Source organism: Pieris brassicae, chromosome 9 (assembly GCF_905147105.1).
Source record: "Pieris brassicae chromosome 9, ilPieBrab1.1, whole genome shotgun sequence".
Lineage (NCBI taxonomy): Eukaryota > Metazoa > Arthropoda > Insecta > Lepidoptera > Pieridae > Pieris > Pieris brassicae.
This window is the reverse complement of record NC_059673.1, coordinates 6,047,980-6,071,542: the sequence shown is the minus strand read 5'-3', so window position 1 is coordinate 6,071,542 and position 23,563 is coordinate 6,047,980. Positions and strand designations below refer to the sequence as shown.

General features: G+C 34.8%; 1 protein-coding gene and 1 long non-coding RNA gene across 4 annotated transcripts; one reads left to right on the top strand and one right to left on the bottom strand.

Moving 5' to 3' along the window:
- Nucleotides 1-11,189: 11,189 nt before the first annotated feature.
- On the top strand, nt 11,190-12,569 carry LOC123714579. Its single transcript, XR_006754331.1, has 3 exons — nt 11,190-11,282; nt 11,597-11,659; nt 12,304-12,569. It is a non-coding gene; the product is annotated as an uncharacterized LOC123714579 (long non-coding RNA).
- Nucleotides 12,570-13,091: 522 nt separating this feature from the next.
- On the bottom strand, nt 13,092-15,499 carry LOC123714566. 3 transcript variants are annotated; one of them, XM_045668879.1, is made up of 4 exons: nt 15,296-15,499; nt 14,930-15,129; nt 13,740-14,853; nt 13,093-13,289 (listed from the first exon to the last, which is right to left on the bottom strand). In XM_045668879.1, exons 1-4 carry the CDS (start codon nt 15,367-15,369, stop codon nt 13,130-13,132), a joined length of 1,548 nt encoding a protein of 515 aa, XP_045524835.1. In that variant the 5' UTR covers nt 15,370-15,499; the 3' UTR covers nt 13,093-13,129. The 3 variants fall into 3 exon arrangements, with proteins under 3 accessions (XP_045524837.1, XP_045524835.1, XP_045524836.1); XM_045668880.1 differs by having other exon boundaries at nt 13,172-13,289; nt 13,724-14,853; XM_045668881.1 differs by lacking the exon at nt 15,296-15,499 and having other exon boundaries at nt 13,092-13,289; nt 13,740-14,846; nt 14,930-15,021.
- Nucleotides 15,500-23,563: the final 8,064 nt, after the last annotated feature.

The following is a 23,563-nucleotide window of genomic DNA, read 5'->3' as shown; positions in this document are numbered from 1 at the left end:
TACTATCTAGTGCGAGTTGCGAGTCCTCAGCTAATGGATTTTTAAGCGCAATTACTGCTAGTTAATACGGTAAAGACAAATTGAAAGACATTGGAAAGAATCAGGATGTCTTGTAAGACCCAAAAGCGAAGGTGTTGATGATTACCTGCATATCAATTTACAGACATTTGTTACTAACGATTGCGACACTGACTTTTTATAGATCATAAGAGTATTTTTGGACTTGATTTTTAGAATTTATTGATAAATACGTCAATATTGTACTGACGTTAAATTGAAGCATCTTGATCTACATTCACACTTAAATACCAGCGGTGATTATTGCGTAAACGCGTTTTACCGAGGTTGGGTAACGTGACTCTCAGAAATCATTAAATCTCTGTATAAACGATGATTCAGACTGTAGTTACAAATCGTCTATGGCGTATGCTAATGCGATGTTTTAGTACTATTTACCAATACTAAACTACCTGTAAACTGCCTTGATACGCGGCGGGCATACAATGCTCTCCGAGTGCAATATAATAACGCTTTCAGGACGATGTTCGGGCTCTCGCGGTACTGACTGCATATATGACTTTTCATCAATCATCCGCAAACGGACAGCCTCACTGATGCGTGGGGCTCGTGCGAGTACTAACAATATCCTGATGGTTATAGCTAATAAACCCGAATGTGCTGTTTTGAGACATTGGGTTCATATACATGCCTATGTACCTGGTGCCTTAAATCAACAGAGATTTATGAATTAAATGTTTCAATGTTTTAATAATTTTGCTAACATAGTTATAAGTATCTCTACTAACAATATATGGACTTATAATGGTCTGAAATAAATGATTTTTATTTATTTATTTATATATTCATATCAGCGTTTAACCTCAGTTCTTAAATTAACCAAAGAACCTGTCTGAGCGGTCCATTCTCGATATTGATACCTATACACTAGCACTGTATTTACCTGCGTTTATTCGAATAGAAAGGTTTCTTTCTTATTGGAAATCCAACAAAAAAATACTTTTGCTGATCCAAGGGGCTTAGTCAAGACACATTAACAATTTATATATATTGTTACGAAGACGGGTCGACTGCAATGTTTCTAGATTTTTCCACTACTTAGAGAACTTTTCAGCAGGCTGTAATATGATTTCTGACCGTTTCAGGAGAGGGTGAATCACATATTAGAAAATTGTAATTTCCATAATGTTACCCTAGTTTTCAGGAAGCTGAAACATTTTTTCAGTCAGTTTCAGAACATGTGTAGTCGAGTGGTGCAGTTTTCAGGAGACCCGTTTTCAGGCGTTTTCAGGCCTAGTTATACCCCTTTGATGAAGGAATATTCTAGACCGAACTTTCTAGGTGTGAGACAAGGACGAAATGATACGAGAGAGAGAGAGAGAGAAGATCAGAACTTTCTCGAAACTAGACTGAGCACTCTAGAACGCCGTACGACAAGGACGGTGCAACGTGCGAAAGAGACAAAGAGTGCGGACGTTCTAGAATTGCGCAATCGCTACTCAGTAGCAAGCCCGCCTAGAGAGTTCTCGAATATTGTTTAGAATTATTCCCAAGGATATATAAGCGAGCCAAAACGCGACTAATCGCCTTTAGTTTGGAATGCGATAACAAGAGAGAAACACCGAAGCGATAAAGTGCGAATAAAGTGAATATAAGTGATAAAGTACTGTGTGAAGTGTGCATAAGTGAAGTAATTAGTGACTGTGTTTTTGTGTGTTATTAATGAATCTCTGCAATTAATTTTGTGCCCATAAATTCCTCATTGATTTATCAAGAAATAAACCCTTGAATAAATCCACGGCATTTTCTATCCGATCCCCTAGCTCGTAACATTTTGGTGTCAGAAGTGGGATAGAAAAATGCTAATTACTCCAAGGGAGTATCGTGAGGAGTTTGTGGCAGAGTCTGCAGCAGCTTCGGAGAGGCAGACAATGAAAACTGATTCGTTAAAAGATAAGTTTTAAAACCTGGACAGTAGGTTATCTAAACAGGAGAAACGCTTGCTTGAGTTAGAAAAGGAGGTTCAGTGCCTTAAGATGTCAGGTTTTATGGAATCATCTGGAACGCTGGAAACACCTACCTTTAATGGTTCTTCTTCTTGGGGGGCCTATAAGGTACAGTTTGATGCTCTGTGCAGGATGAACGGTTGGAAAAATGATCAGGCTGTAGCTGCTCTTATGTTGGGACTGCGAGGCGAAGCCTTGACCGTTCTAGAAGCCATGACAGGTGATGTGACACTAACGCGACTGCTGGATGCCCTTGAGTCACGTTATGGGGACTCACATTTGGAGCCAGTCTATAGGGCTCAATTACGGGAGAGAGTGCAGCAACCAAATGAGAGCTTACAAGAATGGGGCCTGGAAATAGAGAAGCTGGTAAGGAAAGCCTACGCATCCTTACCAGATGTAGCAGACAAGATATTAGTACAAACCTTCATTGATGGAATAAGAGATCGCGAAGTCAGGGTAAGGGTAAATCTTGGTCACCCCAAGAACCTGAAGGATGCTCTAGCCCATGCGTTGGAGGTGGAGGCGATTCGGAAAGATCCTCAAGCTTACCGCATTAGGGCTATCACGGAAAAAGCTAATGGTCAACGTGGGTCAACCTGTTACACCTGTGGGGAAGTAGGTCATATTAGGTTTTCGTGCCCTAAGAAAGACTTCCGAGGTGATGTGAAGGTAAGACGTGGGAATACCTTAGTCATCGACGGAGAAGTCAATGGAACTAAGTGTAACCTAACACTCGATACTGGAGCTTCACGAACAGTGATCAGATACCAGCTTTTGAAGACATTTTATAAAAGCACTTCTAGAGGATTTGTACACCTTGTTACGGCAACAGGTCAGCGCATAACCGATCGGGGAGAAGGTATCGCAACCTTCAAGATTGGTGGAAGTTTATACAGACACAAGGTTGTTCTTGCCGACATAGTAGATGACTGCATAATCGGATTAGACTTCATGAAGTTTTATAAGTGTAAGATAGATCTGGAAAAAGGAATGTTCAAGTGTGGAGAGCAGGAAGTTTGTTTTAAAGGCAACTCTTCAAAAAGTGGTTATGACGCCTGTAGAGTAATCAATGTGGACGGACAGGCTAGTAATCAAAAAGAGTGGAACGCAGTTCGAACAGTTCTGGATAACTATAAGGAAGCCCTGTCAATACTTCTATCAAAAGCAGAGGGACAGTTAAAGAAATTTTCTGACATGTTATCTACCCACGAAAAAGAGCTAAAAAGGAGATCAGATGATGTGTCTCAAAGACCGTGGGAAAAAGTTAACGAACAAGATGGAATGGTAAATGACCACGTGACGATACTACGGACAGACACCATAAGTACAGATTGCTGTGGGAAATTAATTCGGGAACAGCAACAACAAGATTCTGACATTAAACCAATTCTGGACTGGATGAAATCTTCAGCTGTCAAGCCACAATGGAGTAAAGTTGCATCAACAAGTACCACTACTAAGAGTTACTGGGCTCAATGGGATAGTTTAGTTCTCCATAATGGGGTATTATGTCGTAAATTGAAAAATGCTCAAGGCGATCATTTGCAGTTAGTTGTACCAAGATTGAAGGTTCGCGACATATTAGAAATGTGTCATACTGACTTGTCTAGTGGACATTTAGGACTAAAACGGACTCTTATGAAGGTTAAGGAAATGTTTTACTGGACACACTATCGTGAAGATGTAGAAGACTGGATCAATAAATGTAGAGCTTGTGCAGCTGTTGAGGATCCGCAGACTAGATCTCGATGGGAAAAGATAATGGCCCCCTGTAAAGAAGGTAATGATGCTCGGGACGAGCATGTCTAAGGAGGGGGAGGGGGGGGGGGGGGGGGTGTTACGAAACGGGTCGACTGCAATGTTTCTAGATTTTTCCACTACTTAGAGAACTTTTCAGCAGGCTGTAATATGATTTCTGACCGTTTCAGGAGAGGGTGAATCACATATTAGAAAATTGTAATTTCCATAATGTTACCCTAGTTTTCAGGAAGCTGAAACATTTTTTCAGTCAGTTTCAGAACATGTGTAGTCGAGTGGTGCAGTTTTCAGGAAACCCGTTTTCAGGCGTTTTCAGGCCTAGTTATACCCCTTTGATGAAGGAATATTCTAGACCGAACTTTCTAGGTGTGAGACAAGGACGAAATGATACGAGAGAGAGAGAGAGAGAAGATCAGAACTTTCTCGAAACTAGACTGAGCACTCTAGAACGCCGTACGACAAGGACGGAGCAACGTGCGAAAGAGACAAAGAGTGCGGACGTTCTAGAATTGCGCAATCGCTACTCAGTAGCAAGCCCGCCTAGAGAGTTCTCGAATATTGTTTAGAATTATTCCCAAGGATATATAAGCGAGCCAAAACGCGACTAATCGCCTTTAGTTTGGAATGCGATAACAAGAGAGAAACACCGAAGCGATAAAGTGCGAATAAAGTGAATATAAGTGATAAAGTACTGTGTGAAGTGTGCATAAGTGAAGTAATTAGTGACTGTGTTTTTGTGTGTTATTAGTGAATCTCTGCAATTAATTTTGTGCCCATAAATTCCTCATTGATTTATCAAGAAATAAACCCTTGAATAAATCCACGGCATTTTCTATCCGATCCCCTAGCTCGTAACAATATGTATACACTATATAGATAGTTGAAAACTAAATTGGTATGAAATTTTTTCGACACGTACTGTTCCTTTTTATACAAATTTATTTTTCTACTTTCTACATACACGAATCATTCAGGCATCTTTAAACCCCTGTTTCTGTTAGCTCCATTAACCAACCTTATAATTTTTGTTAGCTTGTCCATATATCGACGAAGATTACACACAATAGCATTTCACTATAATGAGTATGATTCCTTACTCAAATAAACGTTGCTGGAACGTATTACGGACTGTAGCTCAAACTATTTCTTATGATATTTATAAGCTTTAATTTATGGTTCTTCTTTAATTGTACATTTTAATATAGTTTAAATATTTTATATTACAGAGGGGTAAAGCTGGTTATAGAATGCTGCAAATCTTACGAAATTAGCCTGATTAGGTAACCAGAGATGTAATGAAAATTTATAGACCCTGATGAAAGATTTTACCGATATCGAATGACCTAAGTATCAGTTGTTTCATAATCGAGACTAAGTACCACTGAGAGATAGCATTCTAAGGAATATTACATTCTATGGATGTAACACGCATAAAGACTCACTCACTCTAATTGTGACATTTCTGGTGACGCATCTTTCGTAACACAAAGAAGGCATCTTTAAAGATTCAAACAATTTTTCTCACCAGATATTAAATTTAACCCAGAAACGATTGTTTTATTACTTTTAAATAAGCATATGCCGTCTAGTTCAAGTCTTATTTTTGTCTGTATCACTTGGATTTAAAAATGTACACAGATATACGATCACGAGATATATACACAATAAACATAAAACGGTTTCCTTATGTGTTTTCATAACGGTCTTATTTTGAATATAAGATTTTAAAAGTAACGATTGTTGTGTGAAGTTTTATATGAATTATTTGCAAAATAATAAAAAAAAACTGTTGCTATTTATGGATCCTTTTGCCATTGCCATTCGGGAGATGGCAATGTTATAATCTAGTCATAACGATAGAAGAAACCTTTCTTTATTTAGGTAAACCATTTGAACATTAGATGGACGGAACGGCACCTGCAAAGAGACTGGATGAATAAGAATTAGAGCTATACTGGGGGAAGTCTTCAGATCGTTGTGGCAGCTATTAAATTTGTACATAACATTTTTAGTATTTATATTTTTTTAATTTTAAATATCTGTCTGTTTTCCCCTTCCATATCTTGTTTTTTATTTATATACAGCAAATAATGTAAAACAATAATTATTACTATTTAAAAAAATACACTTTATCTTGTCTTTTCATGCTAGTCGTAAATATATACAGTAAAGAAACATAAGGAAACTGTTAAGTATCATATGCGCAATTGGTGATTGGTGGCGGATGACAGTTTGTGAGCTTCACTTGCTTAATAATATTTACGTCGGTAAAGTTCTCATCAAAACTGTTTTGTACTTTCTATAAACAGCTCAATGTTATAACACATATAGCTATATGTTCGATCAAAAGGAAAATAGCAAAATCAAGAATCGTCGTTGCGTATATTACGACTATATTCCGTCGAGAAATGCGTATGCATATATCACAAAAACGACTAACCCGAATTTAATGAAACTTGTGATACGCCATGTTTTAATATCAAAATACCTCGATATTAAGAAAAACACTTTTTGAACGGATTGAAGCTATGTATTATTATTAAAATCTTATAATTATTTACATAATTTTTACGTGACGTGTCGCGTGCTTTTCAGCGTGCGTGGTCACCGTGACCAGCTTCAATCCGTTCAAAAAGTGTTTTTCTTAATGTGTAAAAGCTATGTTAACAAAAGACAATACTACCTCGATATGACTTTTTACTTTCCGAACAATTTAAACAAAACACAACATACAGGTTAAACTGATAATATTCTTATTTGGAAATGGTTTGGAAACTATGATCCTAGATTGATTTGGTCAATTACATAAAATTATGACAAGAGTTATTCATCCAATTCTATTACCATAACATAATGTGTATTTCACAATGCACGATTTTTATTAATGTTCTAATAGTTTTGTTTTTGAAAGCTAAGGTTAACCTCGGTCAAGGAATACGCAATGTTAATAACTAAGATGAGAGCAAATATAATTATAGATTTTTATTGCACTTTATACGATTTGACGGTCATATTTAGTAATCTACAACGCAGTTAGAAGACAAGAACGTTTTAATACTATTAGTAGTTACGTTCCAGTGACGTCTTTATAGAACAGGGGTCAAACGGGCTGGAGACTCACCTGACGTTACGTTATTCCGCTAGGAAGAAGGCTTTTAGAATTTGGTACGCTCTTTTCTGGAATGACCCTAAGTCGATTGGCTCAGAAATATGCGCTTTAGTGAGCAGCTGGTTCCACATAGTGGTAGTGCGCGGTTATAACTGCTTTAAAAAAAGCTCAGATGTGGAACGACGGACATTAAGATAATACAGGGGTATTTTTTTATTCTGCCTCAACTTCCGATGATGAACCTCAGCTGTAGCTAACAACGTAAACCTAAATGGTGACAGTTACGCAAAAAATCAATGTCATTAACGAAGCTGTTTCTATACATACGATATTATCTTTGAATAAAATTGCCTCTGACATTGTTTAATTTTAATGAATATCTTGAAAAATCAATCATATTTTAAAAATAACTCGCAACTAAATAATTATCATATACCACGCGCGTTTATTATGTTCATATGGGTACAAACAGTGGCGTATGTATACCATCTGGGGCCCGTGGAAGTTTCTTTTGATGGGGCCCTATCAGTAAAAATCGTCACGTTGTACGCAGTTTAATTTTAAGAAACTTCGAAATTTTCAGCGTACTCAATTAAACGTTGTATATGTCCCACTAATACCACAATACTAACTCCTCTTTAAGGCAAGAGGGAACTGTCTGTAGCCCCCAGGCTAGCCTAATGCGTATTGTATGCATCCATATTACATAATGCATTCATCATATATTCACTAGCTTTTTGGTGAAAGAAATGTGAGGGAACCTGCATACATTTACAATGAAATAAAAATAACAATTTTTTGAGCTCGTGGCCTCTTGGGTAGGGGCCCTCTTTTTCTTATCATCTTGCCAGCCCTGCCACCCTATTGTTACGCCAATGTGGTGCACTGGGTTGGTGAATAACAAACACGAGAGAGCAAAAAAATATAAGTATATAACCTCACCTACTTGCACAAGAAAGAAACAAAATATAAGTTCTAATCGTCATTAATCTAGGTTATGTAATATCAAGTGGCAAAGATTTTGCAAACTACTTTTAAAGTCATATGAAACTTCTGAGCTAAACAATGACCTACAATTTTCTATTAAATCGTTGATTTAAATCTGTAAACGGCCATAGATAACCATAATTATAGTCTACCAAATGTAAACATCAAGGTCCCTTATGCATCCTTCATACTCTGTGATGAGTCATAAAGATAAATGTAACCTAGATTTGAAATTGATGTTATGTTTTTTACTTACCTAAACCTAAAATGTAACCTAATCACAATATTTTTTTTCCAATTTCTTACCTGTCTGTTTTATTACTATATTGTTAAATTATACTTGCACTATCACTCTCGTATATTAAAAATGTTTGGGATATAGTGATACGGGAGTCATAGTATCGTTTTTTATCTTCTGAACTACATCTTCAGTTGTTTTTCACGTCATTTAATTTTGCGACCTAGAGAACTGTGGAAACGTCATCCAGCGGAGGATCCAAAGATTATAAGATCATCAGGTTTCCGTAAGAGAGGCTTCTCCCTCAAAACACAATGTTTCAAATGCATTATCTGATTTTGTAGGTGTGGGCAGCTCACCTTAACGGCTAAACTATGTTTGATGCCGTGTGTTAGACGCAGAGCCGGTTCCGTCTAACTTTTAGTACATTCCAATACTAAACCTTACCTTTTTAGTTTGAATATTTTAGATAGTTCTCTCAATTTTCATTACGCAAATTTAAGATCACGTTTAACAATAATTAAACATTAAAGTTGGAATCCCAATCACCATCGCCTATAAAATATTATTGCAAATAAAATAGTTACAGAATTTTGAGTTCGGAACCTCTAAGGTGTTATTGGTGGCTGTAGATGTTGGTGTATAAAACAAGTGAATGTGAGAGAAGATACGTTCTCTCAAATGTCTGCTGCATGTATAAGTCATAAGTAACATTTGTCCGACAATTACTTAATCGTTAGTGCAATGTTTCGCGATTAAACGCAATAAACACACCGGGATGAAATACTTAATTATGCCATTTAATACGAATAACAACCGAAAATAATTAGTGCAATTAATGTTTCGAGGTGGTTACCTAAATACTAGAAGGTCACTAGTTAATAGCTCACAAGTCCATAATTAATATGTAAAATATAGGTAATGTTGCCAGTTACATATGAATAAGCTTTTTAGGTAATATTTACAGTAATTGGCGGTACCAAAGATATTGTCATTGTCAAGGCCGCCTCATAAACTAGTAAATTACATAATTGTAATTAAAAACAAAACTTTTACTTTTGTCTTTAACATTAAAAAGATATTACACTTAGATTAAAAAATCACCATTTTATAGTAAGACTGGCATTCCGCTTGTTGAAATACATTGTTCGATAGACGCGTTTTGAACCTGTAAATTATGTATAATATCTTAAATAAATATACGTTGTTTTAGGTCGTGTACGCCTATAATCATTTCATATATTTTTTTAGCACTTGGGGCAGTGTAGCCAGCGTGAGCAGTTGTCGTGTCATTCTTGAGATCGTAGGTTCAATCCTCGGTTGTGCACCAATGAACTTTCTACGTGCACATTTAACATTCGCTCGAACGGTGACGGAGAACGGACGGAGTCGACGGCGTGTGTTAGGCACAGGAAGCTCATCACCTACTTGTCTATTATATTGACAAATAATCATGAAACAGATACAGAAGCCAGAGGCCCAGACCTATAAATGTTTTTTTTTGTGACCACATTTGGTGGTGTTTCGGCAAAAACATTTGTGCCATCATTGCCTTCGTCATTTTACTTGACCATAATTAGCTTAAATGGGGTACCTATGTAATAAAACGCTATTCTATTGTCTTTCAGCACGTAACGATAAACTGTATACCTAATTAGTGAAATGACCTGAGTTACCCCATTTGCCATACTTTCCTGTTCCGGTGTAACTGGCGGATCGGCTTCATATTAACCTCTGACATAATATTATAAAGAGGAAAGATCTGATTGTTTGTTTGCATTGACTAACAGTCCTTGTTATAAACCTTACACCATTACAACCGTACGTTATCACTGATACATGGGTAGTTAAAAAGTTATTGCTTTGTATGAATTACCCAAGGTGTGAAAAAGACTATTGAAAATCCCTTAATAGCGTACCTACGCTTTAAAAACAATAGAGCAAAGTGATGTACTATAGTTATAGAATCTATAGTCTGATACCATATCTAGCAACAACAAAAAAACCTTTTTGCATTTAAAAGTCTATTGACTCATGACTGAGATAAGATTTAGGCTATAGAACATTGTGCTACAAATGAATTAATGCGGGTGGAACCGCAAATCTCTGCTAGTTTTTTAGTAGCTTTTGATTACGCCACCTCTAAGGAATATGCTTAGACAGTTTGTCGCGCACTAACCAGTCGCGCTACTAGCCATAATCTTTGCTTCATATTTCTGTATGATTTTTCTTCGTGCTTATTTCTTCATAGGAAAGTTGGAGCCTGATACACGTAATCACACACGTTTTCCTTTACTGTCATCTAGGCCAACATGGTTCACTTGTATTTATAATTTAAGTACAGTACCTACTACAAGATAAAACAAAAATACTGTCGTAAGTTAACAAAGAAGCTGTGATCACCATGTACGTTATTTAATGTGTTAATTACTTTGACCATCATTAAAAAAAATATATTAAGTGCATCAGCCCAGTCTCTATAATTGCTTTGATGGTGTGATCTCGACTGCTCGCACATGGACAATGGGTTGCATCACGACGGCCGCGGAAGAGCTTCCGTTCACGTCTCACGGCCCTCGCCCGTTAGTGGGAGATGCTGTATATAACACACAAACACAGTACCACGGCATGCACTTACCGAATCGCATCATCATGAAGGTAACATTCTAATTTTAACTTTGGTTACAGTCATTTATCAAATCCGCGACGGGTAATAATAATTATATCTCAAAACGTAGATTAAATCGTGGTGAACCATATTTGAAAGGTTGCAAAAAATGGTAAAGGCCTCATCACTTACATTCTCCACCACTCTGCCACTCTTACAAAGCGGAAATGAAATATGGCACTTCTGTTCCAGATGACAACATTGTTCCAATTCTGGCAAAGAGAACAGGGACTAAAAGCACTGAAAAACTTTTCACGCTAAAAATTTTATTTAATTTTTTCCAGGTCTTCGTGTGTTTATTGTTCGTGGCCGTAGCTCACGCTGGCTACATTGGTGGTGGCAGTAGCGGATGGTCAGGCGGTGGCGGCGGTGGAGGCGGTGGATATGGCGGTGGCGGCGGTGGATGGTCTAGTGGAGGCGGAGGTGGTGGATGGTCCGGCGGAGGCGGAAGTGGTGGGTGGTCCGGCGGAGGCGGCCATGGTGGCAGCGGTGGACGTAAGTCAAGTAGTATATATACAGTTAAAAATTTAAATACCTTTTCAAGGTTTGTGTTGTAAAACTTAATAACCTGATATATTCTGCTACGACACCAAACATAAAACACATCTTCATAATAGGTAGTAATTTGTAAACCATTTTATCTTATAGCAATGGTCCAATAGTTAAGGATAATTAGTTATAATCATAAATGAAAAATACACCCTAGCGCCTGAAAACATCAATGATTGTTACGTTTAAAAATAATTAGCATTATTGCACTCTACGTCCGTATTCTAAGGGCAGTGACCGAATGTGAAAATTATTTTCAGAGGTGAAGATAATCAAAATCATAACCAGCGGAGGCGGAGGCGGCGGCGGCGGCGGCGGTTATGGTAAGCATTCCATTGTCTATGTCCCAATAAATATGATTTAGAATGGATGCATTATTTTGACACTAGGATTGCACAGTATTTTTGTTACCTAACAAGAACAGTCTCGTATCGCCATTTACCCAATCTACTACACCATACTTTCGTTTGAAAGTACATATTACTACACAACTGCAACAGGAAATCAATTTGTTTCTTTAGGTCATTAGGTATACATTGATATACATACACATTTAATATACAACTAAGCACTCATATATCAGTATTTTATAATAACCAAAGTTCCCGTTCAATTTGTGTAAACGACAAAGGTCGAAAGAGCGAAGAGGGGTCATCCATTCACTCGCTATAATATTAATATTTCGTAATAGCTTTGCTCTTGAACATTAAAAATATTAGATCTATAAGATTAAGTATATTTTTTCTGGATTTCAATATGTACCTACATCACAATACAAGGTGAGACGTAGCCTTTGGTAGGTACACGGTAGGTCGGTATAGTCTCATGGAACCCACCAAAATATTTTACCGATAAAACTATTATTCATTTTTTAATTTAGACCGTACACAACATAAAATAATTTTTTATAAAGGTGCACGGTTACTTAATCTTACAACTTATCCTTTTCTATATTTCTTTGTCTTAGGTGGTGGTTTCGGAGGCGGCCACGGCGGAGGTTTTGGCGGCGGCAGCGGCTGGAAAAGTGGTGGTGGATGGTCCAGCGGCGGAAGCGGTGGTGGCTGGAAAAGCGGCGGCGGCGGCGGTGGCGGTGGATGGAAACTTGGCGGAGGAAGCTATGGAGGCTCAAGTCTAGGCGGATACGGAGGTGGTTCAGGATGGAAATCCGGTGGCGGTGGCGGCGGCGGCGGCGGCGGATGGTCAAGTGGCGGCTCATCTGGCTGGTGGTGATTTTTCGACAATAAACTGATACCTCTTTATACGTTGTATTATTTTACATCTTTTACATGACCTTCCAATATGGACGTATTAAAAGCGTAAACTGCTTGCTAAGAAATGAAGTCAAAACTTACCTAGTTGTCTTATGTATTTTTATATTTCTATATTTTTGGAGCTAACTATGTACTTAAATACATCTGGTTTTAATAAAGGTACATTTCAGCGTTTCAAGAAAACCAAAAATATAATTAAGTACAGTCAAAATCTCTTATAACGACATCGAACGGACTACTCATATTTGGTCGTACCGATGACTTTGTTATATATTCAGTAGAATTCAGCCGGGAACTTCGATTTTGATCAATATATCCGGTATATTGTTCTAAACGATGTCGTCGTAAACGGTTTTGACTGTATTTATGTTAAAATGTTTTACTTTCTGTGTCTTTTATTGGGTAACTAAGCAAATTTTGCATTAACTCAAATAATACAATATTTAAAAAAATATTCAATTTATTTACAAATATTAAAAACAACAAATAATTTAGGAAAATATTAAAAGTATTGTATATGTTTCACTTTTTCTTACATTTAGAATTAAGCTTTTGTTTTTTTCGGTTTGGATTATAATTCTCTTTGTCTGATGAATCTGAACTTGCTGGCGTTTTCCCACGAACCCTAGGTATTACTCTGTTACCATATTCATAAGAATTCAATTCTCTAAAAACATAATCACTGAAAAATAAACACATGATTATAGTCAATCAGATAATATTTAGTGTTTAAGGGAACAAATCCTTTTTTTTTAAATTTATAATAATTACTTTAAGAATGACACATCAAAAGGGCAGCAGTTAAAGATTCGGTTAACACAGTTATAATTATTAGTCCCTGCAGCAAACCACAACACCTCTTCCAAACACACAGTGACTGAAATGAATGCTACTGCATACCAAACCTTAATATATTTCATTTACTGACAATTCTTTGCAAAGAATATAATAAATAACATACAATTCTATAAGAAATATATCTATCAGCCATATTGCTTATAAGGTATCCCATCTAGGCAACCCATGCTAAAGAACTAAAAGTAACAGAGAAGTGCAAACTATAATAGTCATAATAGATAGTGTTCTTTAGTATTTTCACATAAGTCTACAACTTACTTAAAAATTGACTCACTCATATTTACAGGCCCTGTGTATGTCCGCCATAACTTCCAATTTAGTACTTGCTTCATTATCGGAACTGTCACAATCAGAATCCTCAATAACAATGCCCTTAGCTTTATGAATTACTTGGCATGATTTTTTTATTGCATCCTCATGTTTATGGACATTACTGCCTGCATCCCTTATATCTTTATGAAATAACTCCATATCTGTTGCTGGTTTCTCTAGATTTACTTCAATTTTCTGTGTTTGGATTCCAATTGATTTATATTCAGGAGCATGTTTTTGATCTTCAAAAATCTGAATAGTTGTTATAAAACTTGGATTGTCAATTGTAACTGTCACATTTTTCATTTTTATTACATTAGTAAACTTTTCATCAATATATGTTGCACATAATTTGCATGAATCAAACAGTTTGCTCTTCTTGTAAAATGGAACTTTGTATGGTGAGGTAGTCATTAATTTGGATGTAATAGGTACATTTTTAATATGTTCATTTCTTAAATTTAAGGAATGATTGGGTTGAATATGGTTTATTTTATCCTTACTAACATATAAAGAATCACCCAGAAAACTGTAACTTTTTTTATCAGCCTCTAGTATAGCAATTTGGGCAAGTTCATCCTTATCTAGTATTTCACTTTGTGAATCATTTATAAAACAAATATCATCATCTAATTCTATGCCACTTTCATGGTTATTGCATTTTTGTATACCAAAACCTCTGTTTTCCTTGCACCGCAGCTTATAGATACTTGTAGGGGAACATGCAGTTTTGTTTAATTTCCTCTTCTTGCTAATTGATTTGTCTTTATTATTTAAATTCTTCGATTTACAAGAGTTTGTATTTAGATCAGTAAAAGGCAACCGGACTTTTTTTTCCTTTGAAAAACTATTTTGATTTTGGTTCAACCATTGCTTAACATATGTTTTTGAGTTTTCCATTTTCACTCTCTCACATGGATAAATATTTTCACCAGGAAGCAATGTTTCTATATTTTCTTTATCAATCAATATTGAACTTTTCCTTTTGTTGTAATATTTTATAGGAGCTTGAATACATTTAGGAAATAATTCTTTTTCTACTTTTAATTTCTCTGAAATCCTTTGCTTTCTGTAAACTAATAAAATAGATATAACCAATAACAGGTAACTAGGATAATAACATTTAACGCTTTATATAAACATTAATAGTACCATCAACATCAAAGAGGCTTTGGAAAGTATTTAATAGTTTGGAAGCATGCTGCACTCTGTCTGTTTGTGGATTATCAATGACTGGAGTTGCATTTGATGATGTAGGGGAGCAAAGCATACATGTATTACTTGTTTCAATACATACTTCACATATTGAATGTCCACAAGAAAACCTATGACGTATTTGATTTAAGTGATCACTGAAAAAAAGTACTAACAAAGTTAGGTCATTATTGAAAAAAAAACAAAAGTTATTTATATAATTGGCCTTAAACATTTACTTCGAACCTGGGTACTAGAATATATGCCATATTATTTTTTCTATAAAAACCTTATAGAAAGTAATGACCTAAAATGATCACTTACCAATTGACACATCGACAGTTGTCGATTAAAGTTTTTATGCTATTTATAACTAAATCCGAGGCGCAATTATTCATGACAAACTAAACAATCATTTTATTTCAATAACTTTAACTCTGAAATCTGAATAGGTATAGAACTTAAAAATTAAAATATTATTTTTTTAAAACAAACATTCGTTTGACGTATTTGCTTTGCAGGATCGTCAACGCAATCAAAATTGTATCGATAGTCAACAGTCAACTATAGTTGATAGTTAATTCAAAATTTGACAGTCCAAGCTTGTCTCTTGGCAGATGACAACTTCATTAGTCTTGAGAGCTTCTTTGGAATATATGTTTACTGTAGTACAATTTTAAAGAAATTTAAGATTAGGGCCTTCGCGCTAATTATGTCTAGAAATATCCAATGCATGTTTGACATTTCACACTTTAAAGGTGAGTTATATTATACTCTATGGAACTCAGTAGTAATAAGCAACAGGACAAACAACAGATAAAACCGAGCAGTAAAAATACTTAACTTACGAATCTCTAGTTTTTTCCAGTCGTCAGGTTTTCAGGAAAGGTGTGTTTGACAGTTTTCATAGAAACTGGCAAAATTTCTGAGAAAATATATATTAGAAAATTACACTGCAAAATTGAGTTGTTCAAAACGAACAATAGAGTATAAATAATGATCTACGTTAGCCAATCGTTGGCTTTTTTTATTCGTTTTTTTTTCCTGAAATCTCCGTTTTCTAGTTTTCTTTTTGTGGATATTTGTAAGTGCGTCAAAGTTCAGCCATCATGCTAATATCCCATCTTCCTTGGTAACGTTTCTCCATCTTCTTTATGTCTTGATGGAACCTCTTTCCCTGTTCCTCGCTGACTGCTCCCAGATTTTCATTACAATTTATACAGGATCTTTTGATAGGCCCAAGTCTCAGTAAGTCATTTAGTTTAGCCTGATTGTTGAAGTTGACCTATATCAGGATTGAATTCATCTTCATCTGTTTTTTTCGTTCGAACTTTCGTCTGATGATTGCTCTGGGATGGTATGAAGAAAAAGAAGTTCCTGGTCCATGAAGTATGGCAGGTCGTTTAGCAGACGGCAAATCGGGATACTAAATAGTATGATTATTTTGAGTAAATAATTGTAATGCAATTTAGGAAATATCAGTAAGGTACTTTATGCTCTAGTACAAAATATTCACGACAACGCTAGACCACACACTACACAACAGATGGCTACCAAATTAGAAGAGCTTCAATTGGAATGTCTAAGACATCCTCCGTACTCCCCGGAGCTTGCTCCAATAGATTATTTTTTTCGAAATTTGGACAACTTCTTGCAAGGGAAAAAATTTAACTGTGATGGGGCAGTCCAAATCGCCTTCACAAATTTAACTGTGATGGTTCATACTTTGATTAATTGAATATATTATATTAAAAAATATTCGACTTTTTGTTCCTCCCATACAAAACGCCAATTTCATATGTAAGGACCTAATATATGGAACTAAACAAAAGCCGGTTATAGTAAATAGTAACTGAAATAAAATATATGTAAAAGAAAAAAAATACGGTACATGTAAACGTTTAAACTATCAAACCCCTAAATAACTTATTATGTAATGCGTCTTTGCCAAAACGTATTTGCTATCATAGACTACGTTATATGCCAATGGGCCTCAGCAATGGGCAGAGTTAAAAGACGAAAGAGACAAGTTTAGTTAATGTTAAAAACCAAAAGTTAAGTGCGTTCTAGATCTGATACATTTTGTAACTAGAGAATGACTTTTAAATTACCAGGTTGTTTTCAAAATAAAAAAGTATTTAAGGCTTATTCTATGTATTGCCAAGAGTAGCGGCTCTCGGTGAGGAAAATACTAAATAAAAGGTAAATTTACCATACTATATTATATACTATATAATTTAACATTATCTTATGTTTTACATTTGTCACTTTATAAATTGCTAACGTCAGTAATGTACGATAACTTTGACAACTATCTATAATATTTATTATATTCGAACTCTATTCGGACAATGTAATACGTTTAATTCGACATACGCTTACGCTTACGGAGCCCTGTTTAAGTTTTCCATACAAAAATGTTTTGTTACATTACATTAACGTTTTTACGGAGAGTTCGTTCTACAGATTTGTGGATACTAGGCGCGTATCGTAAATTATAATATTACTAATAATTTTGGTGGTCGTATACGTCAATTTATAATTGTCAGTTGTCAACTTCAAATTTGAAAAATTTAACTACATTTACTCTGGCCAATCCAATAATAATTTGTTTATTCAAAAATAATTCTGACATGCGAAGTACTGAATAAAAAGCACCTGAGTGGAGGTTAATCCATTTATAAAATTAGATTTTATTAAATAGTTTTGGAGATTTTCATGTAGAAAAACGTAGATTTGTTTGAACTACCTACTACAATACAAAAAGCTGTTGTTATATCAACTAACCAGTTGCCTAACTGTAAAAATAATTGCCACGCATAATTATAAAAATCCAATGTAATTTGACTTGATTCATATCAACAGGTAAAACCGTATAAAATACTGCACTAATGTAGTTTTGATGTTATCGAAAGTGCTTTAAAAGCGTCCAATGTAGTTTTCTATAGAAATAAATGGTAGTGGGGACCCGTGACGAATTACCGCGTTTGCCCAGGATTTTTTGAGATTGACCTTTTGGGTAAGTAATAAATTGTTTTCAAGCTAGAGAACGAAGCTACTAAATAAATCACAATTATATGTATACATACTTATATTTTTTGTATAAAAGTTTCATAAAATATATAATTTTAATATATATGATTACAGTTCAGTGACTTTTAAGACTTGAAGAATCAATATTGTTCACTTTCATATAAATGAGGGTGTTCGAGTGGCTGTTTACCAAGTACTTAATGAAAAAGGGAGTCTTTATTAGGTATGGACTCTAGTTCTTTCTTTTTTTAATTTCTTGCTGTCACAAAATACGAATCCTCGGCATAACTACTACGACCTTATAAAGCGTGAACTCAAGTTAATACGGATTCATACCGTATGGTAGTGTGGTAACTATAGTAATAAATTTTATCGACGCCCTACAAGGCTATAATTGTTTTGTTGGTTAAGGGACAAAAGAGAATAATAATACGAGGTATTCCGAGGTAATAGGTTAGCCACATGCCAGTCGCGGGTTTACGAAATGATTATTTTATTTTTCGGAGCTTGTGTCTTAAAATAAATTATAATGTTTAACTTAACTGGAGTAAGAAATGCTTAATACGCAACTCGCATGTGAAGACTCTTGATTGCTAGGTAGGATGTCGTTTCTGCTTTGATTTGCCTGGAACGTTGATATTTATATAGATGTACGTGTACATTAGAAAGTGGTTTTTTATAATATATAAAAAAACTTGGCCTTCGTGTATTTAAGATACATTAAAAAACATAACTCGATTCGATGGTTCTATAACAGCGATACAGTGTATTTATGTAAATAAAATAATAAATGCGTGTTTATTGAATGTAAACATTCGTTTTATTTGTCAATTTGATACTACTTGGGCGTTTTAATTTTGTCATTTTTATTACCTCTCGTTTCCCTCTGTGTAATGCGATCTCTTTAGATAAGTTGAGAATATTTAAATTCTTCCTTGAATACGTTCTTATTGCCTCCACCTTAAAGCCAATTTATTTTAACAGTTTATTTATTATATTGTAGATAGTATTTAAATTTAGAACATTGATTATGATTAACTCTATTTATCAGTAACTAGCGGAACAGCCGTCCTATAAACACATCTTAAATACAACATTTTCATACTTAAAAAACATCTAATTGTAATTAATCTGATACATCACAATCGGGTCACCCATTTATTGCATTACGGCTTTATCGGGAAAGATTCGATCGTCTTGGTCGTGGCTTTGTAATAGTGATATCAGCACGATAAGTTTATAGAAACTCGAAATAAAAGATCAACCGACTTCGTTTACATGTTAGTTTGTTATATTATTTTTAAGAAATAAACGGCTAGACTGAGGTTTTGACTGATACATTTTAAGTTTTTCTGTTTGTTGCGTTTTGTTTCACGAGCCACGGATACAGAATAAAAATCATATGTCCGTCTCCTGGTTCTAAGCTACCCCACCAATTTGCAGCCAAATCGGTAAAGCCGTTTTTGAGTTATAAATAGAGTAATTAACTTATATATCAATATTTCATTTAACCAAAAGATTAGGTTTATAAGTGGACGCGTATATTTTTTGTTATTATTATTCCCACTTTACAGTATCTTTTTTATGAGCATTAAGGAAAGTATTATACTACTTTTGTCATAAAAATCATACAAGTCCTCTAAGTATTATAAGTATGTAAGAATTTTGTGGTATACAATACTTTGTAATTAGAAACGTAAAATACATTTCTATTATTGCTGTTAATAATAGCGGACATATTTTGCCATGAAAGTATGTGGTTCAAGGGTCAGAGAATGTGGGTTCGAACCCTGCTTTTGCATTTTTTATGTGCTCGAACAGCTCATTCGCGTAGTAGTTAAGTAGTAGTTGGTTAAGTATAGCCAAAATTTTTAAGTGTTTGTTAATATAATTTATAACTTTTTTTCATTAAGCTAAAAAATGATTGGACACTGAAAACTCACGTATTTGCTAATAAAGACAAATGCTTAAAACAGAACCGGACATCACTTTCTAAAAAGTTATAAAAGTGATTAAAAAAATTCAATAAATCCTCTAAATAAGGAACGCCTACGCCGCGTTAATCAAAATCTATTATCTTCCTGGATACTTGTCGGTAATTAAGTGTTAGTAGAGTTTAGTATGGAACCCTTCCCGGGGGAGTACCGCGACGAGATACATAAAATATTCACTCCCTTAAACCGGGTAATAGCCACAACTTTACTGCAACTGTTTTGTCTATGGGACATTGTAAGTAATTTAATCTGTATCGCCTTTATGCTGGAAACAAAGAGAATATTTACGAAAAAAGAATTTGTGTTGTAATTTAATCTGTATCGCTTTTATACCATAATCAATAATAGAAATAAAATATTTTAAGAAAAAAGAAGGCAACACCCTTATAAATTACTAAATCGATAATCACTATCGTGTTTGATCAACACTGATATTTTTATATTATTTAAAAATAATTAAAATATTGTTACGAAGACGGGTCGACTGCAATGTTTCTAGATTTTTCCACTAGTTAGAGAACTTTTCAGCAAGCTGTAATATGATTTCTGACCGTTTCAGGAGAGGGTCAATCACATATTAGAAAATTGTAATTTTCATAATGTTACCCTAGTTTTCAGGAAGCTGAAACCTTTTTTCAGTCGGTTTCAGAACATGTGTAGTCGAGTAGTGCAGTTTTCAGGAGACCCGTTTTCAGGCGTTTTCAGGCCTAGTTATACCCCTTTGGTGAAGGAATATTCTAGACCGAACTTTCTAGGTGTGAGACAAGGACGAAATGATACGAGAGAGAGAGAGAAGATCAGAACTTTCTCGAAACTAGACGAGCACTCTAGAACGCCGTACGACAAGGACGGAGCAACGTGCGAAAGAGACAAAGAGTGCGAACGTTCTAGAATTGTGCAATCGCTACTCAGTAGCAAGCCCGCCTAGAAAGTTCTCGAATATTGTTTAGAATTATTCCCAGGGATATATAAGCGAGCCGAAACGCGCCTAGTGACTTAGTTTTGAATGCGATTACACGAGAGAAACACCGAAGCGATAAAGTGCGAATAAAGTGAATATAAGTGATAAAGTACTGTGTGAAGTGTGCATAAGTGAAGTATTTAGTGACTGTGTTTTTGTGTGTTATTAGTGAATCTCTGCAATTAATTTTGTGCCCATAAATTCCTCATTGAATTTTCAAGAAATAAACCCTTGAAGAAATCTACGGCATTTTCTATCCGATCCCCTAGCTCGTAACAATATAAATATGCTCTAAAAGCGATTTCAAGAAATCCTTTACCTTCAATGATACATTATCCCTAAGTTGGCTAAGGTCATATATTTTTCATTACATATATAATACATTTGACATATACATATACATACATACTACGCTTTGACAGGCTCCTAACAAAATGTTTCTACGAAAACTGTATTAGTTAAAAAGAATCAAATTGTAACAACTTTGTTCATATTTTAATAACGGGAGAATTTTATCTCGACGACATCATTGTAAACAATATATCTGCAAATTAATCAAAGTTTGAAATAATTTAAATATTGATCTAACTCCAGTAAGTAGCGGGGTGGTCGTGCAAACATTTGGTCTGGGTAAACAGCAATATCGTTGCGCCTTCGAGCTATCCGGATAAACCCGAGCCATTTTCAATATGATAATGACGGATGGGTGATTACTGATGCGTGTATGAGTTTTTAGCAGAACTTAATGAAAGGTTTGAATTACATGATGAACGCCTAATTGATACTTTTATTAGAAATAAAACTTATTATTTACTTCGGACAGGAACTACGACTAATGCTGGTTAAAGCTTTTGTATTTTAATGATGTGTTTCTAAAAACATTGGGATATCGTACAGATTAATGATTTGTAAGAAAATTATTTTAATTTTTTATTATTATTATTAATTAATTAATTACTGCGTTATGTTGATAGAACTAAAAATAACTATTAATATTATATGTCGGCATGGCGTCTATTGTCTAACTTATTTGACTATTATGATGTTAATTTGTATGCTCTGTGACATAATGACAATGTCAGCTGACAGGTCCGTTAATGCTTTGACATATATTTTTTGTTAATAATATACAAATAAAATGTTAAATGTCATAAAACCAAGTTAAAAAAATGTTTATCGTCCATTTTGAAGTTTTTACAAGAATTAAACATATTTTTCATAGAAATCTCCTGTTATAAATGTCGTAACTTTAATTTCCTGTAATAGAACGTAAAATTTATACTAAGTATTCTTCGCTTTAATCTTAAATTTAAAAATAGAACTCGATACGAGGTTGCAATAAATTTAACATACGACGCAAAAACTCCTAAGAGGGTTTCGCAAAGAATCCTTAAGCTTGTTCGATACCTCATCAAAAGTTTAGCTAAGTTGGACGGGATGTAATGAAGACTTATGAGTCTGCCGTCTCGTAATTGTCATTTGGTTATTATGAAGGCTCATTATCAAAGTAGACGTTGACGTATCGCTGACGAGTCGATTTTAATTACAACCATTAGTTTGCTTTTCAATTTGAAGTGTTGATGTGGAACGGGAAAATACATTTTTAGGCGCGTTTTATGACTGTTAAGTTAATTGACAATTATCATTCTGTTTCGCTAAGAGTCCTAGGTAGTTCGGGTTTTGATGTATTTTCCAATGATTCTATCCTAGATTTTTTGTATGGCTATATTATTATGTATAGTAAAAAAATCTCTCAAATAAATTTCGTGTCTGGCGTGTGCAACAGTGGATATAAAAAAGACCGTGGTTGGGTTTTTTGTAAAGCCGTATACACAAGCGATTACTGGTATATCTGTATAATGTACATCGTTCCATGTGAACGAGCATGATTCATCAGAACCCATTCACGGCGATCACTGGATTCAGATGCGGTTTACGTAGGGTTGGGGTACTTCATCAACGACGCTGTTCGATATATCGTTGCCAGTCTTTAACGCCTTACGATCTATTTTCTGAAAATAAATCATAATTTTGTATGTTAAAAATATATAGTTAAATGCAAAATTCAATGGACAAGAGACTCAGTCCCCTACTACAGTTTTTTCTTCGTTTGTTACAGATTTTGGGTTATTCTGCGAGCAAAAGCTTCAATTGTCTTTTTACCAGCCACATATGGCACATTTTTGTTTTTATATTTCCATCCAGTAATAAAATTGTTTTGTTTTTTATTATGGTATGCCAGAGCAAAATACTTTTTTTTCTCTTCAACCAGTTTCAGAACCAATTTTTTTTTCAGCCAGTTGCCAATTTTTTTTTATGTTTACCCAATTCTAATATTAATCACATGAATGAATGATATTTATTATTGAAGATATATTCTAAAATGTATTATTAAAAATTTGTATTTATAGGTGTGTCTCATCACTAGGCTCGTTGAAGAGAGATTTAGTCGATGCGTCGACGTCGCGGATTACCGTGATTTCCCAAAGGGGCTCGGACCAAAAGACACCTCGCTTGCATCCACATTATTACTTTCCTATACTTCGTCGCTCCGAGAACGTCAACATGATAATTATTTCTTAATTATTTTATCTTGATTGATTT

Bases quoted from the DNA above. Each gene is read 5' to 3' on its own strand.
- LOC123714566 (XM_045668879.1), bottom strand. From the start codon at position 15,369: ATGAATAATTGCGCCTCGGATTTAGTTATAAATAGCATAAAAACTTTA. The intron at 15,130-15,295 runs GTAAGTGATCAT...ACTTTTTTTCAG, and splicing joins AACTGTCGATGTGTCAATTG to TGATCACTTAAATCAAATAC. The intron at 13,290-13,739 runs GTGAGTCAATTT...TTTATTTTTCAG, and splicing joins CACAGGGCCTGTAAATATGA to TGATTATGTTTTTAGAGAAT.